This window comes from Pelophylax lessonae (genome assembly GCF_965119305.1).
Source record: "Pelophylax lessonae genome assembly, chromosome: 4".
NCBI lineage: Eukaryota > Metazoa > Chordata > Amphibia > Anura > Ranidae > Pelophylax > Pelophylax lessonae.
In genome coordinates this window covers 342,659,071-342,680,937 of record NC_138771.1, presented here as the reverse complement: position 1 = coordinate 342,680,937, position 21,867 = coordinate 342,659,071, and the positions used below count along the sequence as shown (strand labels likewise).

Genomic DNA, 21,867 nt, shown 5'->3' with positions numbered 1-21,867 from the left:
TGTAGGGGACAGAAAGATATTAAATTGTGGCCTAGTCTGTATCTGTACATGTGAGATACACCCTTTGGATACTGTTGTTCTATTCTGCTATTCAATAAACACCCATTTAGGGGAACATTAATAATTTTGCAGCGTTTGCTGATTATGTTACTGTGAGATACACCCTTTAAATTTGTTTGGAGCATCTCCTTCCACCACCGAGGATTGCAGGGCACTTCAGTTTGCCTCCTGTTGCTAACTCCTCCTACTCCGCTTCCTGATCCTCTACCGCCTCCGCATCCGGAGCAGTGATCATTTCCAAGGCTTTCAGGGCAGTCATTCACAAGTGGCTCCGAGGGTGGGTTCCTGCACCCACAAACGCCAGGTACACAATTGTCAAGCAAGGGCACAGTTCTGGAGGATGACAAGGTGGAGGATGAGGAGGAGATGGAGGAGGAGGAAACATGTTCACAGCAGGGTGGCACCCAGATAGCTGATAACAACAGATACTACACTTGATCTCCGAGAGTGGGTCCCTGCACCCACAAACACCAGGTACACAATTGTCCAGCAAGGGCACAGTTCTGGAGGATGACGAGGTGGAGGATGAGGAGGAGATGGAGGAGGAGGAATCATGTCCACAACATGGTGGCACCCAGATAACTGATAACAACAGATACTACACTTGATCTTAGGCAAAAGGTCAAGACTCGAGAAGCAATGCTGGTGGCATTCCCACCTGACAGCGGGGGCACAGTGGAAGCACAAGGCGAAGGCAGAGGAGGAGGAGGTCGCCAATGCAGCCAGGGCACCGCCAGCACCTCAGAAGACAGGGTTAGCATGTATGAAATGTGGAAAAGCTTTGTCGGCATGCCACAACAACCAGGACCACCAGCTGTTTTTTTTTTTTTAAGCCCCTGGTGAACACACTCAGACTATCACCCGGTGGGTGCAAAAAAAAAAGGGCACACCAAAAAAGTGAAACACCAAAAGTGCACAGGGTGTACACATGGTCCTTGACCCTGATCCCTCGGGGCGCAAGGCTCCTGACAGGGACTGGCGTACTTACACTGGCTTACCTGGCCGAAACCAGGCAGCTCCATTCTTTAGGAGGTCTGCTGAACAGACCACCCCAAGTACTAGGTGGGGCTCTCCCGAAGAGAGACCCCATGAGAGAGGGTGAACCAAGCCAGAAGGCCATATCCACCCCCTGCCAAGACTTTCAGGGACAGGCCCAAGGACCTACACCCTACTAATCACGCTATGCAAAATAAAGTGTACCGCCACAATAAAAAACACAAAACGTGAGACACACAACACATAAAAGTGGGGAAAGGGATAGCGGAGAAATGCAAGGTTAGTGCCATACTATGTGCAAGGTTAGTGCAATACTATGGCAGGCCCTTCGGCCAGGAATAAAAAATTGCTCTGGTCCTGACTCCTGACCAAAAGGCCCGGCCCTAGAGGCAGGTGTGAAAAATGTGTGTAGGAAGTGCAGTGTCCTTGGTGCCATACTCATAGTGTTGCCATCCACCGTGAATTATGGCACCCCTGGACTGCCACTCCAGAGGCACATACACCACAGGCTTTTCAGAATCCTGGTCCCTGGCAAGACCAGTGCAGCCCCGTCCCTACCAAAAGGCCTCAGAACTTAGACAGCCTTTCCAACCTTTTCCAAGGCCAGACTAAACCCAGAAGGGAGAAAAAAGCCCCCCCCCCCCACCGCCATCATTGTTCCTTACCATAAACCATATACAGTTCCTTACCGTTCCTTACGTACTATACACGTACTGAATGACGGGTCTGCCCCCTTCAACTTCTGGGTCTCCAAATTGGGCACATGGCCTGAGCTTGCCCTTTATGCCTTGGAGGTGCTGGCCTGCAGCCAGGGTATTATCTGAACGTGTATTTAGCACGGCTGGGGGTGTTATTACAGACAAGCGCAGCCGCCTGTCCAGAGCCAATGTGGACAAGCTCATGGATCCCACGGGACTTGTCCATACCTTGTGCAGAATAGACATGTATACCGGCCTTACCCAGCCATTGTTGTATTTTATCTTTCTAACTCTTTTGGGGTGTACCCTAATTTAAAAAGAAATAAAATAAAAAACAAAAACCAGTGTTGGCTACCTCGTCCTCCACCGCCGCTTTCACCTACACCGCCACATCCACCACCACCTCAACCTCCTACTCCATTTGGGCCTTGTCCTCCTCCTCCACCGCCGCCGCTGCTTCCACCTACACTGCCATATCCACCGCCACCTCAACCTCCTACTCCATATGGGCCTCGTCCTCCTCCTACATCATTCAAGATGATTATTTTGTATTTTTCAGTTTTTTCTGTTATTTCAAGTTATTTCCCTACCTATCCACATTTGTTTGCAGAACACTTGCCATGCTCTTAAGATGATTTTGCTGCCATTTGCAGCCCTCTAGCCCTTTCCATGTTTGTTTTAGAGGCATTTTAGTGCTCAAAAGTTTGGGTCTTCATTGACTTCAATGGGGTTCAGGATCAGGGCAAAGTTTGGGTTAAGTCCGGTTTACGAACCCAGACTTTATTTTCAAGTTTGGTTGAACCCGCCGAACCCGAACATCCAGGTGTTCGCTCAACTCTAATTATTATATACATTTTTGGGGTGAAGAGCAATTAAGTGATGAGCATATGAACACTTTAAGACATTTTGTACCTAATTTGTCATTCATCTGGCACAGCCATAGGGTTCCATACCTGGCACTGATCTGGGCGATTGCCTAGTACTTTACAACTCCCTGTCTAGTGTAAGAATATTTAATAATAATATCTCGCGCTCGTACTTCATTATGTCAGAATATTTATACTGCTCTGAATATAGCAGTGTCTATTTATGGTTAATAAGCAAAGATCTATGAGAAAGGAGAATCTTCACCAATTGCCACAAACCAATATGTCGTGAATTCTTTTTAATTGATTAATTTCTTTTTAAAAGCATATACCAATCTTAGTGAGTACAGTCTACAGTATGGAATATATATAAAATATTTATTCTCAAGACATGTATTCACAATAAATGATCAAACAAGAAGTGACACAAAAAGATAACTCTTACATAAACTACTAACTTCAAACAATCAATGCAATGTGATGTTTAGCTCAATAATGAAAGTGAAAGTAAAAGCAAAGTGAAAGCAAAACGAAAGCAAGATTACCATTTCTCCAGGTATAGCATAAACCATATGTATGTGTTCTATATAAACAGACCACAATTGTCTGCGAATCACACGGCCGAAAGTCATTCCACTGCAGATGGAGCGAGAATAAGCCATGCAAAACGGAAGACTAAATTCGCAAATAATGCGCTCAATCTGATATTAATAAAAATGTATAAAAACAAAATCGGCTTTTTAGAGAAAAATCTACCATGGTTTATACGGCTGGGATTGTAATCTTATTACCCTTAAATATGCAATATAAAACATATAAGGAAGGAAATAAACAATATTGAATAAAATCAAATAACACAGCAAGGCATATTTACCACACTTAAGATGGCCGCTAGCTTCAAATGGTCGTTACCAGAGTCTTAAGATGGATGCCAGTGAGGGAGAAGTTTCGTTTGGCGTCCCTCAAAGTTTCAGATGAATGATGGAGCAAGATGGAGTATGTCTGGATGAGTCTATAGATGGACGTAGTAGCATGTGTGATGTAAGTGTAAGGTGTGTTGTCAGTAGTGTAATGTAATGTCTCTCATCTGGGTTGTTCTTTTATATGGTATGAACAAAGGGCTATAAAAATGACCATAAGTTAAACCCAGAGGGATGAAACATTATCCCCATTGATTGGGATATTCTATACCTTAACTGGTGAGGTCAGAGTCACACCTCTTTTGATAATTAACCCAATGTATGATAATAAAATTAAAGGATGATTCCTCTATATTTAAGATTAATCATATAACACCACATAAAACTTTGTCCATACTCCCAGTACATACATAAATGTCAATCTGTATCTCCATCATTCACCTTGGCAAGTAATGCCATTTCAATAATTATATTTTTAATACAATATAATATTTCTATATGGGAAATATCTGAATTATCTCAAAACTGCATTTGGTATTTCGTCTATAGAGGGCAGTATCGTACCGTTCATTAGATTTTGTAGTTAACAAACAATTAAAACATATTGTTATCTGATGACCTTTGACCTGTTGCTAGTGAAAGTCCATTACTTATTTGAATTCTGACATAACTGTCAGACATTTAGTCTAGGACTGGTAGAATTTATGATACCTCGAACACTTAGCCTAGTCCAAAGCAATTCTTATATAAACACTCCTACCACATGCCTTAAAATGAAGTAATTAGTATTCACTCTTAAGTCTAAGTAAGATTACTACTGTAAGAATATAAACCCAAAATGTGATATAATATTCCTAAATATATATGTATATGCCTTACATAATATAATGACATAATTATGGCTAATATCTTCTCACGCATAATACTGTATCTATAAAAACTTATATAGTTCATCTTTAAAATACAGACAATTAAGGAGACATCACCCCCTTAACATCTGGTATAGCGTCAGGCTGACTGAGTCTTATCTGATAGAGATGTCAATGTATCACCTTATTTATGACTACATAGATACAAAGACCTCTGTTGAAATTATAAGACCCTATTGTAAGAGACATTTTACAACAGAACATATATGAACTTTCTTTCACCCTGAACAAAATGGACGCTGCACCATTCAGAATCTTATATGCATAAGATGAAATATACATGGCCTTTTAAATCCATTTTTTTTCTATTATTATATTAATCACCCCCAATAATCCTGACACTAGTTAATGCTCACATGTAGTGCTTGGATGCATTAGGGCTTGTTCACATTAGCTTTGCTTAATGAAGAGCAATCTACATTTCAGATTAGCCCTTTTAACTTGAATGGGTCATGTTCAGTGAGAGGTAGTGGCAAAAGCAACAGGGGGCGTAAGCATCTCAGCTGTGGCATGGCATTGCCTCTGCAGCAAACGGGGGTAAAAGCATGACTCCACTGTGGGGCTCTACTGCCCTCTATTGACACTGACACAGAAAACAATGGAAAATCCAAAATTTAGAGATGTCACTAAAGCAAGCAGCAAGAAAAAAACTTCCAATTTTTAGCTTTTTAATGTCAGACACACACAAAAAATGAAACAAATAAAAAAATGTTTTAATAGTAGGTTTTGAAGCTATAGAAATAAACAAAAATATAATCAGAAAATAATAGTTAAGGGGGGAAGGGGAAGGAGGAGTTAATTAGGGCTGATTAGGGTAAACTAAATGTTAACAATGGGTTAAATAGGAACACATTTTATATATAAAAATGTTTTTATTTTACATGTAAGATTGCTTTCACTAACATCATGCACAGATCAAAGCTCATCTTAATGATCTGCAGATAAATGTACTGTCAATACAAAAGTAACCATGTGTGTCTGGTCTGTTTTGTTATAGCAGCCGCTGGAATAGCTGCAATATTTACAGAGCTCCTGACTATTATTATTATTATTATTTTTATACCAGCCTTAGGACCCTTTCACATGGGCTTTCAGGTCAGGTCCGCCTGTCATTTTTTTCAGGCAGACCTGATCAGATGCTCCATGCATCCCTATGGAGCGGTGGATTTCAGCGGTCATATCTCCGCTGAAACCCAGGCAAGGTTCCTTCTGAAACTGTAATGCTGATAGGATGTTCCCAAGCCAGCCTGAGCCCAGCCTGGAGGCAAGCCCCCCCAGACCCAGGGGTCCTCTCTTAGGCCACTGACAGTCCCCTCAGCACTCCATCTCCCACCTGACTCCTGCTGCTGGCATCGCTCCACCATATGTAAGGGCTGACCTAACCACCCTGCCAGGACTTTCTACCTGGGAATTGGCCAAGTTCCCTCAAGTATGCAGATCAGAACTTCCTGGCCTCCACCCACTAGCTTCTCCAAACTTCTCCAAACTTCTAGATCAAGGGGGAGGTACCAGAGACTTGTCTCTGTAGAGCCACATAGCCTGACCTGCAGTAACCCAACCTAATTTCTGACTCGCATAACTTACCATGAGTCATAACCTGAATTTGCCTACTAGTAATACAGGGTGCTACAAAAAGTAAAGTCTATAAAGTCATGCAAAAAAAGATCAGCTTGATGTATGTAAACTTATCATTTGTGTTCATGTTATAAAACATTGTGTTGTGTCTAGTTTGTAATTGTATATGTACAAAGAGTAGCTATATTATGTTAGTACATATTCAGACTCAGCTTCTTGTATTGCACAGTGTTGCACAGTTGTTGAGTTTTACTGCGTCTTTGCAATGTACTGTAAGCCTTTTTGTGGAGTGACTAATTAACAAAAACAATGCACTGCATGTATAACTGATATTTTATCTAAACTTTTGTGAAGCATTTAGGTGAGTCGTTGTTCTGATTAAAGTTGATCCAAAGGCTCAAGGTTTTTTTACCTTCATGCAGCATCCCCCCAGACCCCCCAATACTTACTTTAGCCCCATCCCAATTCAGTAATATGCATGAGAGCCTCGGCTCTCCAGGAACTATCACTCCTCATTGGCTGAGCCAAAGGCTTCCGCTGCTGTCATTCACAGCCAGTGAGCCAATGAGAAGAGAGAGGAGGCGGGGCTGAGCTGCAGCTCTGTGTGTGGTTGGACACACAGAGCAGCGGCTTGCTCTGGTGGCACTCGGCAGGAGGGAGGGGTCAGAAGCAACGGCGGGCACCCGAGAAGAGGAGGATCAGGGCGGCTCTGTTCAAAACTGCTGCACAGAGGAGTTAAGGAAAACATGTTTTTTTTTTTTTTAAATTGCCTTTAATATTACTTTAATTTTGTAGCCTCTAGTGACAAATCAAAAAATCTTGAATAGCAGACAACCCAAAGTGATCAAATTTTTTTCAATTTTTTTTGAAAATGAAAAACATGTTGGTGCTTGGTAAATTTGCACTAGATACAGTGCATCTATAGTGTGCAAGCCACATACAGAGTAAAGAGGAGGGGGTGAAGAGGTTCATGTACCAGTCACTTGCAATGGGAGAATGAGGATGAGGGGGTAATGTGAAGGGTAAGGAAGGGGAAGGCATTAATACACAGGCACTGTAGAGACAGGATTGTGATGAAATGTACAGCTTACACTCAGGGAAAAGGAAGGAAAGAGTTAATAAACGACAACACAATATCAAATGTATTAAAAGCCACCACATTGAATTTGCAGCTACCTTCTTCTCCTCTTATAATACCTTTCATCAACCCACAATACATAGTGTATCCTAGATTTTATTGACGGCACCTGGGGTCTTGCTGCCCTCTCAGGACCATGGATATCCACAAGTACTAGAAGTGACAAAAACAAGAGAAGGGCTCTCCGACCTTGTGCAATACTATAATACTATAAAAAACATTTATTGAAGAATAAATGGTAACATACATCATACTCACAAACAAATGTAGTAAAAAGCGCTTGTCAAAATACTGCATAGATGGGTAGCCTTCAGGACATGGACTAATCCAATGCTGCAGGAAGACCAGATGGCAACCGTAATGGCCATTACTACATTTGTTTGTGAGTATGATGTATGTTACCTTTTATTCTTCAATAAACGTTTTAATAGTATTGCACTAGGTCATGCGCCCTTCTCTTGTTTTTGTCACCTTTCTTCAACCCTCCTTCCTTCTTTTTGTTTATGGTGAGTGGAAGGGGAGGCTGAGTGATTGTAAAACAAAAGCTGTGGTTACATGTTTACTTGTTGTGTTTTTCTATCACAGCAATAACAGGCACAGAGCCATTCTAATTGGCTCGGTGCATTTTATCTCTGATCTGCATTGTCTAATGACAGCTTGATGACAGGCATTTAAACCTTGCACTGGCCATGTGTGTGTGTTTTCTTCAGCGCCCTTTAACACTTTCCTTCCACTGTCATAAGTACTACAGTGTGTGTTCCCTAAGGAAAACATATTTAAGTTAAAATTGTTAGGTTATAACATGGCTTTAAAATGTGTGATGATAAATGTTGGAGGGTAACGTGTATTGCACCTAGAAGCCATTAAACATTAAATTCATATTTTTTGTCTGTGGGTTTGAAGACAAAAGATAAAATCTGATTAGTTGCTGTGGACAAAAAAAATACTTATCTTTCCTGTAGTTGTTATAAAACTTTTCAATTGTGTTTTAAATTACCTTTGCGATTCTTGCTTATTTGTATGCATGATTTAAATGTCATTCTTTTTTTTTTGTGTAGGGCATGCTCATATCACAGACTTTAATATTGCTACCCTGGTCAATCAAGGTACTAAGATCACAACAGTTGCTGGGACAAAGCCTTATATGGGTATGTGTTCTCCATATTTTGTTTTGAAATATTATAACTCATTGTAATTAGTTCTAAAAAGAGATTAATATTTTAACGGTGTATAGCTGTATCAGAGTCATTATTGATACCGAAAGCCATTTCATTATTCAGACATTCCCAGAATGCTATTAAGCTGCTCTAGTACTTTCACTTATGGCAACATCTTCAGTACAGAGCCAAAACCGCATTACAAATCAGCTGAACAGAAGCCAGTATTGTGCCTTCAAAGATTTGTGTGGCGTTTGTGCTTGGCAAGATCTGATAGAATGAGGCGGATGTCTGCAAACGTGCTGTGCCATGAACAATATACCGGTAGATAATATGCTAATGCTTGTCTGTGCAAAGAAGCTATTTGGGAGACAAAGGGAAATTATATATTTTACTTGAAGATTACATTATCCAGATTTTTTTAAAGAATCAGGGAGCAATAATTGCAGCATTATATACAGCAGTTAATTTCGTTATTGGGTAATATTTGATTGCTACAGATGATCATCATATGCCCTTCCAACAACAAAAGCATAGCAATGTATGTGAGCCCCCTGCTAACTGAACACCAACGTATGTGCCCTTCAGCATGTGGTGGTCCTTCAAGGGGGAACACAGGAAAAGTGAGATCTTCTTAAAAAGAAAAGGCCTAGGGCATACAGGCATCAGTTTCTCCTGCACCGATTTTGCCTAAGAGGTAGTCAGAGGACATACCGACAATTTATTTTCTTTTTGTGTGTAAGAGTCTGCAGTACTAGTAGACTCTAATTCCGTAAATTGTATTTGAATACCACTTTTTTGGCAAAGTACTAAATTGAGTAACCCTATAAATATATAAACTTCAATCTTTGAAAGAATATGTCCACTGGAACTAATATATAAGTTATGGGTAGAGCCAGGTGGACTGAGTCAGCCCCCGGCTTCATATACTCCAATCTCCTTGGGAGTTTGGGTGTTCCAGCATCTCCTGTTTCATTTTCCATAATATAGCATGAATAAATAATAAAGCACATCTAGCACACCCTTCTAAGGAGCTGCTGAAGTCAGGTATCTCCACTGCTACACAGCCAGGCACACAGCATTTCCTTCATGCATTTGAACACAGAAAACAGTCCTTGGATTGTTTTCTTTTGTTGTTTATAGGGGGTTGATCATTTGGATGGGGTCGAGAATTATGGGATGCCCAACTTTCAAAAATGTCCAGAACTCTTAACAGAGGGGACAACATCCTCAAAATGTACACTGTAAAATCCTCTTCTTCCTTCCTCCTGCACAAACTTGGTTCACATATACAGCTCCTGCTGGTCACTCCAGGGGAACTAAAAGTCTTTAGTGTTAATTCAGCAACTGCCCATTACAGGGTGGGAACATCCTGTCCCTTTGTGGATAAAGTAGCACAATATTGAGTGAAAGAGCATCTCCTTCTGCCTTTCTGTAGACCCTGAGCCCAGTTCTACTGCTTCCCCAGTCCTTCCTGATGGGCACACTTCCCCTGTCCACACTTTCATGGAGATTCACCCAGGGCAAGAAAAAGGACTTAAGCACAATGCTGTCTTCAAAGAACACTGCTACAGCTGACAATCTCTCCCCTTGTTTTGTCCCTACACAGTGCTGATCTCTACTCACTGTCCATGCTTGCTCCCTCCCGCTGCCTTTCCCAAAGGTTCTCCTCCAACTGTCTCCTGTTGTGGGATCCTTCCAGGCCAGCTATCCTGAGCCTCTAGCCCAAGGTAAAACCCCTCCTTGGCAGGGGTCCCTCAGGGGCCACTGACAGCCTGTCCTCAGCACTCCAGCCCCATCTTCCACCCGACTCCCCTGCAGGCATGGTCAATGTCTATTTATGGGAGTTTCTCAGTCCCCTGCCAGCCCACACCTGGGGATTGGCTGAGGTATCATAAATATTTATAGCAGGCGCTCCTAGCCTCAGTCCCACTAGCTCTAGATTATTCTCCAATGTCCCAGAAACAGGGAGAGGCACAAAAGAGCTGCTAAGATGAGTCATCCAGCCCTGAACTTTAGTAAACCCTGATCCAATTAAGACTCACAGGCTTTAAGCATAACTCAGAGTACATTTTCCTTCACTGCCACTACTAGTAACAGACAATAGAGGTTGCTGCAGACATATAATGCCCCTAAAACACTATATCTAGTGTGAGTCAGGAACTTAAAGTAGATGTTCAGCCTAAAACTAACTCTAAATCTACTGGCAGCCACATTCTAAGACTAATCTAACCCTGTAAAGCAAAAATCGCTTTGCATACCTTTTCTGCAGCCAATTCAGTTTGGTCCCACGCTGAGCTGTCAGTGGCAGCTTCTCTGTGTAGGCATGTGCAGAAGAAGCAGCCAACAACAGAATAGTAAATCTATGGGTGACGTCACTTGCCTGGCATTTGTCTATTTGACTGTCTATTTCACACAGAATGCGCCGCTGGAGATTGGACTGGATCGCCTGCAGAAAAGGTATGTATAGTGATTTGTGCTTTACAGAGTTAGATAGATTAGTCTTATAATGTGTCTGCCAGTAGATTTAAAGTTAGTTAGTTTTAGGCTGAACTTCTAATTTAAGTGTAAAAAAAATCATCAGTAGGGCCACTGAGGGATATAAGAAATTGTCACGTGGTTAAACTCTCCAGCATGTGCTAAAATAAAACTATCAATTTCAAGTGGACTGACCTTTTAAAATAACAACTCTGTTATACCATATGAAAAAAGAGCAATTTGAGGCGCCGAAAAAAAGTGCTAGTGCTGAATAAATAGATAAATAAATAATAAATATGTAAACATTAAATAAAAATATTAAATAATTCATAAAGTGAAAAAATTCATACAGTGCACAAATTGCATAACATATAAATTTAGCATAAAATCCATTAGTCCATAAAGTGCAAAAATTCTTCCAGTGAAAGTATTCCACCACAAAAGTAACAGAAAAGTGCTGAACAAATCTTCTTGCTTAAAAAGTGCCAGTGCTTAAATTTTTCCTTCACCCATGAATGTGAGGGTGACTCACCAGAAATTAAAGGACCTCCAGGACCCAACTCGCTCCACAATTTGCAAATCGCCTCCTTAAATGGATGGGGTAATTTAGATGGGTAGTCTCCCTGGGCTTAGAATGGTCTGATATACGCTTGTCCCCCAGTCAGGATGATTAAGTCGTTTCCCAAGAAAGATAAAAACATAGGATTGCGCAATAAAGTTTTTAAAATTTATTGAAAGCAATATAAACAAATAAATGGTACACTCACATTTAAAAGTGCCACAATCGGCACTTTCAGACAGCAGGATAGCCAGGAACGCTGCTTGGTTTTAGTATCAGCCTGAATGCAGCTTAGTTTCAGCGTGCGTTCCAAGGTGCGTTCCAACAGGGGGCGGAAGTGACGAACCGGAAATAGCCAGACCAACCCCAATGCATTTCACGAGACAGCGTCATCAAGAAGTGGCGCCATTATTCAGTTTTTACAAAAATCTGTTATACCATAGTTAAAACAAATGTGTCATTAGCTAACTCATTAAGAGAGAGTGGCGGAGGACCCCATGACAGATATCACCTGCTAACTTTTTGTGTCTGGTCAAAGCAGCAGTAGCAAGATTTTTCTTGTAGTAAATTGCTTCTCTATGAACTGAAATTGCGGTGTCATTTCCCCACGCCTAAACTGCATAATTATACTCCCAGTTACGTACAGTATATGCTCTATAATATGACTTGACACCTTCATGTGGGTTTCTAATAGCCACACATGTTTAGCATTGTTTTTTTTTTTTTTTACATTTACAAAGGAAAATGGCATTTCTCTTCTGGCTTTTAAAAAAACCCCAAACAATAACGGCACACAGATATTTGGGGGACCTTTGGAGAGGTCTGTGTGCAGCTTTTTAAATGTCATTGTAAGCCATTTAAGCTGCATCATTTTATTTTCTTTGTAAATGTCACTTTACAAAACGTTACACTTTATAAAATGCATACCATACCCTTTGAGTCTGGTATGGATTTTGAGGGGGTACCCCATGCAAAAAAAAATTAACAAAACAAAAATGTGTGAGGTCCCTCAGGAAATCTATAGCGGACCCTTCGCTGAAATGAAAATACATTCTCCTGGCCTTGTGAGTCAATGTGCCAGAGATGTCAGACTTTGAAAGCCTATGTTCAGTGCGAACCTTGGTTCAAACTGAAGCATCTGCTGATCCCTACTCTAGACTCTGAAGAACCATCCATCAAATGACTGCAGGCAGAAAGCTCTTAAAATGTGTGGTTTTACAGAGCAACCTACATGTGCAGGATTACCTATAGGGTACAATAGGTCCTTTCTTAAGGATACTGCTGATGTTGGCTCTGATTAGAACTCTGTGATGATGTCACATGATTCAGTAATTAGGATATACAGTAGGGCTGCGCATCTTCACTTATCTCACGGTTCGATGCGATTACGATTATTAGGGTCGCGATTCGATACGATTCGATTCCGCGATGCATCACGATGCATCACGATTACTATGGGGACCCTTTTCTAAAGGGGGATCTATGGTGACCCTGCTCTAAAGGCGGATCTATGGGGACCCTTCTCTAAAGGGGGATCTATGGGGACCCTTCTCTAAAGGAGATCTATATGGAGCCTGGGCCTGTCCTAAAGGGGATCCAGGGGAACTGAGCTATAAAGGGGGGTCTATGGGGACCCTGCTCTAAAGGGGGATCTATGGAATAGATCCCTTTTAGTGCAGGGTCGCCATAGATCCCCCTTTAGAGCAGGCCAGCATCCCCAGAGATCCCCCTTTAGTAGAGCAGGTTCCCCCATAGATCCCCCTTTAGTAGAGCAGGTTCCCCCATAGATGGCCCTTTAGTAGAGCAGGTCCCCTCATAGATCCCCCTTTAGAGCAGGCCACATCAGGTTTGAAGAGTTACCTGATGCTAGTTGTAGTACCGTAGGCCCTGGTAAGGAGGAATGCTGGGCTCTGTAGTCCCCCTAGTTGTAGTATAGCAGGCTCTGGTAAGGAGGAATGCTGGGCTCTGTAGTCCCCCTAGTTGTAGTACAACAGGCTCTGGTAAGGAGGAATGCTTGGCTCTGTACAGAGCTACAGAGCCCAACATTCCTCCTTACCAGGGCCTGTTATACTACAACTAGGGGGACTACAGAGCCCAACATTCCTCCTTACCAGGGCCTACTGTACTACAACTAGGGGGACTACAGAGCCCAGCATTCCTCCTTACCAGGGCCTACTGTACTACAACTAGGGGCACTACAGAGCCCAGCATTCCTCCTTACCAGGGCCTGTTATACAACAACTAGGGGGACTACAGAGTCTGACCACAGCGTGCCCCCAGATTGACCACAGTGTGCACCCTTTCAATGCCAGGGTGACCAGTGTGCCCCCAGATTGATCACAGCGTGCCCCCAGATTGACCACAGTGTGCCCCCAGAGTGACCACAGCGTGCCCCCAGATTGACCACAGTGTGCACCCTTTCAATGCCAGAGTGACCAGTGTGCCCCCAGAGTGACCACAGCATGCCCCAGATTGACCCCAGTGTGCACCCTTTCAATGCCAGATTGACCAGTACACTTACCTGCAGTGGCAGGCGTCTTCTCCTCGGTCCTCCCGCCTCCTCCGAGTCCTCCGCAGCCCCCGCTCTCCTCGGTCCTCCCGCCTCCTTCAAATCTTCGGCCACACACGATCCCCCGCTCTCCTCGGTCCTCCCGCCTCCTCCGAGTCCTCCGCAGCCCCCGCTCTCCTCGGTCCTCCCGCCTCCTTCAAATCTTCGGCCACACACGATCACCCGCTCTCCTCGGTCCTCCCGCCTCCTCCGAGTCCTCCGCAGCCCCCGCTCTCCTCGATCCTCCCGCCTCCTTCAAATCTTCGGCCACACATGATCCCCCGCTCTCCTCGGTCCTCCCGCCTTCTCCGAGTTCACCGCAGAATCACTCCGCTGACGAGGAGGGCAGAGCCGCCGAGCATAGGCTAGGCAGGCAGTGGGCGGTCTGACCGACGCCCAGCCGGAACTTCATGTGCAGTGCAGCGGTTCATGATGCGACGCGGCGCTTCTTCATGTATACCCCGCCCCCGGAAGTGACGTCAGTAGGTAATCGATTATTCAACCACCCCGAATCGATGCAGAATCGTGAAGGGTCGCATCACGATGCATCGATTCGGCGATTATATTCAGCAGCCCTAATATACAGTATGCACTTGGGTATGTGGTGCGGAGTGTAACACTAAAGTGATCGTAAACATAATTTTTCTCTAAATAACAAACATATACTTACCTGTAATGGTTTTCCTTAGAGCAGCACCAATTCTCCTTATCTACCGGGGCCTTCGGCTCCTCTTCCTCTGTGTCCGCTCCAATCGCAAGTGCTTGCTATGGGGGCAGATGTGCGACTCGGCACCCCCCTGCTCTATCCTCATAATCTGTGATTGACAGTAGGAGGAGCCAATGGCTCCCGCTGCTGCCTCCATGTCCAGTTAGGAGAGAGAGACAGGTGGGAGGAACTGCTCTCAGGCACAGTGCTGAATCCAAAACGGGGCTCAGGTAAGTATTTAGGGGGGCTGAGGGAGGGAGCTGAACAGGATTTTTTTTTTACCTTAAAACAACCACTTTAAACATAATATAACAAATTGGTTCATAATTCAGGGTTCAGTGGTATGCCCAAACTTTGAATTTTAACAGACAGCTTGGGGCTTGACATTTAAAGAACTAAAGCCTAGATCCTAACAGATCTCTGCTTGTGTGCAGATAAGGGTGGAAAACTATTACCTTACAAAATCATCAAGAGTCCTCACAGACTAAAACTCAGCAGGTAGGAAAATGTCTTTACACACTGGGGCTCCAAACTGTTTGCAGTTGTTTGGCATTTTCCTGTGCATAGTAACCAATCAGCCTCTAGGTTTTGGTGTTAAAGCCTAATTGAACAAGCTGAAGTTAGAAGCTGATGGTAGTATGATCTATGAGCTAAATGTGGATGCAAAGTCGTAATTCCTGGCCTTATAGAACAACCAAGGGACTGACTAAACAGTTTTAAGGACCCTGTTCTTGGCAGCCATGTTCTGTTTGGACTCACTGGATGATACATATGATATGATATGATATGATATGATATGATATGATATGATATGATATATGATGGGATGATACAATGGTGTCAGAAATCCTATCTCTGACCCAACCATCAGAACCGGCTGGTTCATAAAAGCAGCCTACAGCTACTTCAAGATTTGCCAAGGATTAAAATGTGCTCCACATCCATACCTATATAAATTAAGTAGTCTGAAAATAAACAGTGTAATTTGTCCAGGGGAGGGAGGGGGGGTTGAAAACATATTGTTTATTGGATTTTTTAAGGTAGGGTGAAGCAATACTCCCAAAACATTCCTTTTAAGAACAGCATACGCAAAGAGGTGCTGGGAACTTTTAGACTTGCAAGTGTAGTCAGATGAAGGAAAACATCAAACAAGCTCAATAGCTCTGGCGGGGCAGCTACCAAACAGCAAAGCTTCTCTCAATGGGCACTCAAGTAACTCTAACCAAAGAAATAGAGAAAGGAACACAACTAAAAGCAGTTAGACTGGATAGCAGGCCACCATTGCTGCTCAACAACTGCTGACAGTTTGTTTGCCCATAAGGAAAGTTAAATACTGGCTCTAATATAGAGCCTTGGAAGTCACTGTTTTCCAAGAATTATCATGTGTGATGTTAAAACACATTGGCTATTTTTGTTAGATAGACCGATATGGTTTTTTCAGGGCCAATACCAATACCGATATTTTGGTCACAACATATCGGTATCGGCCGATATGAGCCTATATTTTGTACATTTAAAGTTTTGAAAAATAAAGACAATTTAACACAAATCTGGTAGTGAACATGTTAATTTTTGTTTAATGCTTTATGGCTGTCTTGCTGACACCTTCTGGTGGGTGGCTGGCACCCTTTGGTGGGTGGCTGGCTGTCTGGCACCCTGTGGTGGATGGCTGGCACCCTGTGGTGGGTGGGTGGCTGGCTTGCACCCTGTGGTGGATGCCTGGCTGGCTGGCACCCTGTGGTGGATGCCTGGCTGGCTGGCACCCTGTGGTGGGTGGCTGGCTGGCTGACACCCTGTGGTGGGTAGCTGGATGGCTGACACTCTGTGGTGGGTGGCTGGCTGGCTGGCACCCTGTGGTAGGTGGGTGGCTGGCACAGGGGCTGTGGGTGTCTGGCTGGTACAGGGCCTGTGGGTGGCTGGCTGGTACAGTGCCTGTGGCTGGCTGATACAGGGCCTGTGGGTGGGTGGCTGTCTGGCACCCTGTCTGTGGATGGCTGTCTGGCACCCTGTCTGTGGGTGGTTGGCTGTCTGGCACCCTGTGGTGGGTAGCTAGTTGGCTGGCATCCTGTGGTGGGTGGCTGGCTGGCACCCTGTGGTGTGTGGGTGGCTGGCACAGGGGCTGTGGGTGGCTGGCTGGTACAGGGCCTGTGGGTGGCTGGCTGGCTCGCTTGTACAGTGCCTGTGGCTGGCTGGTACAGGGCCTGTGAATGTGGGTGGCTGGCTGGCACCAGGCTGCTGTGGGTGGGTGTATGGCTGTGATACACTCCCGCGAGACTAGTCCTGACTCCAGATGAGGCTGTCCAAGGCGAGGGAGGCGGCCTAAGAAGGCAGAATGACGTCACAAAAATATCAGCAATATCGGCCAGTTCCAGGCCGATACCGATATATCGGGGGAAATGCATATCGGCCACCTAATTGTTGTATAACCTTTTTTTATCAACAAAGAAAATGATCTAGGACATTTTTATCCAATGTTGGTCTGGTGCTCCTGTCTGTATTTATATGGTTCAAACTTTTCTTTTGGGCCCATGCACACTGGGCTTAAATAATTCTTCTACAGGAGTTTAGTGTTTTGCCTGTAGAAGCAGCTTTATGTTATTCTATGTGTCCATGCACATTAAGACGATTAGAGGCATATTTTAAGCTCAGCGTTTAGAGGGGAAAAAAATGTTCTGGTTTGTGTTTTTGAAAGTTTTCTGAAAGAAAAAAAAAAAAACATTAAACGTTCCTAAATACTATGAGCGTTTTTTCTGCCAAAAGAACTGGTGTTTTTTTAAGCCCAGTGTGCATGGACCCTTAATCAGTTTTATTTTGTAGCAAGTATTTAGTATCTATGTGCCATTTTCCTTCTTGTCTTTTTTAAGTTTTACTTCTTTACATAATTCTGTGCACTGGCCAGCTAGGAATATTTCATCTAAAATTAAGTTGCCATCTGTGTACTAAACTAAGGATTCATAACTCATAGAAAGATTGTTGCATTGTACTACTAATGCCTGTTTGCTCATTTTGTGTGTGTACTGTTTCAATTATTTCCTGTGCTCAGCTTGAGTGAACTTTGGGTTCTTGTGACATACCACAAGCGGCATTACTTTGTATATTGATTGACTTCCCTCATCCTTGTACCCTTGGTACCCCTTTTATGATTTTTTTTTTTTTTATGTGGAGATGGGAATGAATCTTTACATTTAATATATTCTATAGCTGGAATTCAACTTTACGTTGATAATCTAATATTTATGGCGCATGCCTTAGGAGTTTCTCTGGACAGTCCAAGTAAACCAACATTTCAGATTTCTATTAGTACATACTTAACTATTTTCAGTCTGTTCTGGTCCGATCACTGACTGTGTCAGTCAATAGTGGCTACAGGGGAGATGGGAGAGCGCTAGACAAAGACTGGGGTTGCCTGGAAGTGGTGACGTCAACCATATGCTCCCATTGCCCATCCGTTGTCTGTGCTCCCTCCTCTCCCCTGCAGCCACTGCTTGCTGACACAGGAGAGCTGCTTCATGTGACTAGACAGAATTGGGATGAAAACCGGTAAGTACTGTACATACAGCTTTTTTTACACGTTAGTCAGCATACGTATTAGGAGGGGGTAGGGAGCATTTTTAGCCTGGAATTCTACTTTAAAGAGGTTGTAAACCCTTACAAATACCCAGTGAAGTGACAGGCCTCAGGTGATACACAGAGATGAAACAAATCCACCTACATAAGTTGCACCTGTTTGACCTGCAGCCTTCTCTTCTCTACATCTGTTCAAAGTCCAGAATTTATAAAGATTGTCTGAGCTATCAGAAAACAGAGGGTGGAGAGCTGAAATTACACACTGCATAGCTCAGTGAGGAGAGCTCTGAAAGCTGAATGGAAGGAAGAGAGGACTGACAGAACTGAGGCTGTCAATCAACTGGAGATCCCTCCTCTTTCACCTTTTTTCTCTTAGTGTCAGGAAAACTTGTCAGAAGTGACTCATGCTGATAGTGCAGCAGACAGAAATTACACTTAGTGCTCTTAATTGAGGGATATGCTTTGTCCATATTTCATGTCTCAGCTTTACAACCACTTTAGGGCTTGGAACATGTAAAACCCCTTTATATAAGTAATCTTTTTTAGATATAGGATTTTGTCTAATGTCTAAAACTGGCCATATACTGATTGAAATTGGGCCAATTAGGCAGAGACTGGCCGAATTTCAATCAGTGTGTGGCAGTCCCCACTCAACAGAAGTTTATCTTTTGATTTTCTTCTGTAGAAGCAACATGTTAGAAAATGTTCCTCAATTAATGTCTGCAGCCAAGTCGTTGCAGCCACTGATTAGTGTCCTAATGTTCTAACTGGAGTAAATACTTCATGGACAGAAGAATCTGCCAGAAGTCTAAACAAAAAATGACCAACATGAGGATATCCTGTGCTATAGAAGGCAATTTTTTTTTTGAGTAAACCAAATGATTTCTTCTTTTTTATTTTTTAGCCAGATGCCTAAGCAACCAAGCATAGCAAAAATAAAGTCATAGATTATATTTCAGAATAAGCATGCTGCAACATTTTGGTGCCAAATACAAGTGCAAATCTTGGCATACTGTATAAACATGGTAATAGAAACATGGTAAGAATCCTGCAGTAGCTGACTCTTCTTCATTTCCAGTAGCCACTGCTGTTTTGCAGTTAAGGAGTACAGTATTTGGTGCAATGGTAACAATTAAGTAAAGTAAAGCAACCAACTAGATTATATAACAGGATATTTAGGAAACAGCAAGTCCCAGAAGAAAAGAAAAAAAAACGTGTTTTAACTAGTAAGGTTAGTTGAGGTTAAATAGCCCCCTCCTCTCTTCTCTCCTATTATAGCATATCCAGAGCTTATGTATATTGTTTCTCAGTCATGTATATTCTTACTGTTTACATTCCTTCTATCTCAAATGCTTTTCTTAATCCTACAGTGCAGGGCACAGGCTCCTTTAAATCTTGGTCATGGGTTATATACTTTCACCCCTAGGTGAGGACACTGGCAAATAAAGTTGTTAGTAAGTGCCGGTCGGTTCACACTTATGCGATGCGGGAAGGCGGCCTGTTCCCGCATTGCAAACGCACCCCTGGCAGTTCACACTGCCATATGCGGTACGCTGGGGGTGTCAATGTAATCTTAACGACACCCCCAGTTTGATCGCATATCACAGTGTGATCTTGCAGTTCGCACAGGATCGGATCGCACAAGTGTGAACCGCTGTGCGATGCAATCCTGATGCGGCTGCAAAAAAGGGTCCTGTGCGGGTGCGGTGCGAATTTAGCCATACAAAGTGTATGGCTAAACTCGCACCACACAGCCGATCGCATGTAATGAAGGAGCAGTGTGCTCCGACATTACATGCGATCGCCGCAGCCGCATCAGTGTGAACCGACACTAAAGCCTATATAGCCTCCCCATCTCAGATGATGCAGACATTTCAGATCTTTAGGTGGATTCTCAATCTACAGAAGTTTGTGTTGGATCCAACCCATCGCTTAGAGTACCTGGGTCTGGTCTTTGATGTGGCCCAAGGCAAGTGTGCCCTGGGCACAAGTGTTGACCCTCCAATCTCATGTCTGGACCCTGCAGTTCAAAAAGTATCCTATGGTCTGATTTTGCATCAAGGTACTGGGCCTCATTGTGGTCTCATTTGAGACATGGGTTTTTGCCCAGTTTCACTCCAGGCCTCTGTCGCTCAATGTGCTGACTGTGTGGGACAGGTTTACCTCAGTCTATTGGAAAGCCTATGTCCCAAGGCCAGGAAATCTCTGACCTGGTGACTTACCATCTCTGTGCTGGAATAGGGAAAGTCCTTTCTCCCTTGTACCTGGATTGTTCCCATGGCGAATGCCAGCCTGTCAGACTGGGAAGGTTCCTAAGGCACATGGTCTTCAAAGGAGTCAAGACTTCCCATCAAAAGTCTTGATCTAAAGGGCCATTCTCCTATTCTAGCTGTGTTGGGCCAACCAGTTGCAGGGATGGCCAGCAAGGTCTCTACATCAGTCACCAGGTGGCAACAGAAGCTGCAGTTCACATCGAGACGCAGACCAAATTCTAGCTTGGGCCAAAAGACATGCTCTAGTCCGTAATCCCAGAGTGGACAGTGGGCACGCAGACATTATCAGTTTTCAGTGCCTGGATCCTAGGTTAATGGTCTCTTCACCCCAAAGTGTTCTGGGATCAGGATGGAGATGGTGGGCATTCCAATAATCTTAGTGGCACCAAATTGGCTCAGAAGGACTTGGTACTTAGACATTTGTTGAGAGACACTCTGTAGGCGATTGCAGACCAACCAGGCCTGCTTTCTCAAAGACTGATCTACCATGCTGCTTCACGGTTGCTGGCTTTGATGGCTTGGCAGTTGAAATGGAAGTCCTGAGAGAGTAGGGTCTCTCTGACTCTGTTATTCTGACACTGCTTAATGCTAGGAAATCAACCTCTTGAAAGATCCAACATCGCCATTGGAAGGCTTACTGCACGGAAGTCCTACCCTCGACGATACTCTGTGGGACCAAACCTTTTCTTCTACTCTGGGTTGGAGCAACATTTGGCCTAGAACACCCTGAAGGTTCTAGTGTCGACTTTGCCCACTCTCCTCAGATACTCCTGGCCACTCATTCCCTAGTAAAGGCCTTTGTTAAGGGGGGTGGCTAAAGTCGCTCCTCCTGTTTTTACACCTGACTCACCTTGGGATCTATATTTGGTCCTGTCAGTTTTACATAAGCCTCCCTGTGAGCCCCCTGAGGATATTACCTTGGCTATTCCCTATTCATAAGGTCATTTTTCTTGTGTCAGCAAGATGAGTCTCAGAACTGGTAGCTTTATCGTGTAAACAACCCTTCCTTGTTCTTCATAATGACAAGTTACTTTTAAAACCCTGGGCCTCATTTCTCTCTAAGGTGGTTTCCTTTTTACACCTTAATCAGGACATCATCCTGCCTTCTCTTTGTCCTGCTCCAAAGCACCTCAAAGAGAGCTCTCTACATTGTTTGGATGTAGTATGCGCAGTGAGAGTCCTTCTCTGTGTGTCCTGTATGTGGACTCCTGAAATGGCTGCCCTACATTTCATTACACCATCTCTAGGTGGATTAGGTAAGCTATCTACCTAGCTACCTGGGGCTTATGCTTTGAAGGTTAGGGGTCCTCCTTTCCATGTCAAAGCTCATTTAACTTGTTCCGTTGATGCCTCTTGGTATTTTTAGCACCAAGCATCTGTTTTTCACATTTGCAATA

General features: G+C 43.6%; 1 protein-coding gene across 3 annotated transcripts in view; it reads left to right on the top strand.

Annotated features, from left to right (window-relative positions):
* The window catches only part of STK32A (serine/threonine kinase 32A), a 312,631-nt gene that overhangs the window by 207,007 nt on the left and 83,757 nt on the right, over nucleotides 1-21,867 (top strand). For all 3 annotated transcript variants that reach the window (XM_082252874.1, XM_082252876.1, XM_082252875.1), the window contains exon 7: nucleotides 8,241-8,330. In XM_082252874.1, the coding sequence (XP_082109000.1) occupies nucleotides 8,241-8,330 (90 nt within the window). The remainder of the gene's footprint in view (nucleotides 1-8,240; nucleotides 8,331-21,867) is intronic.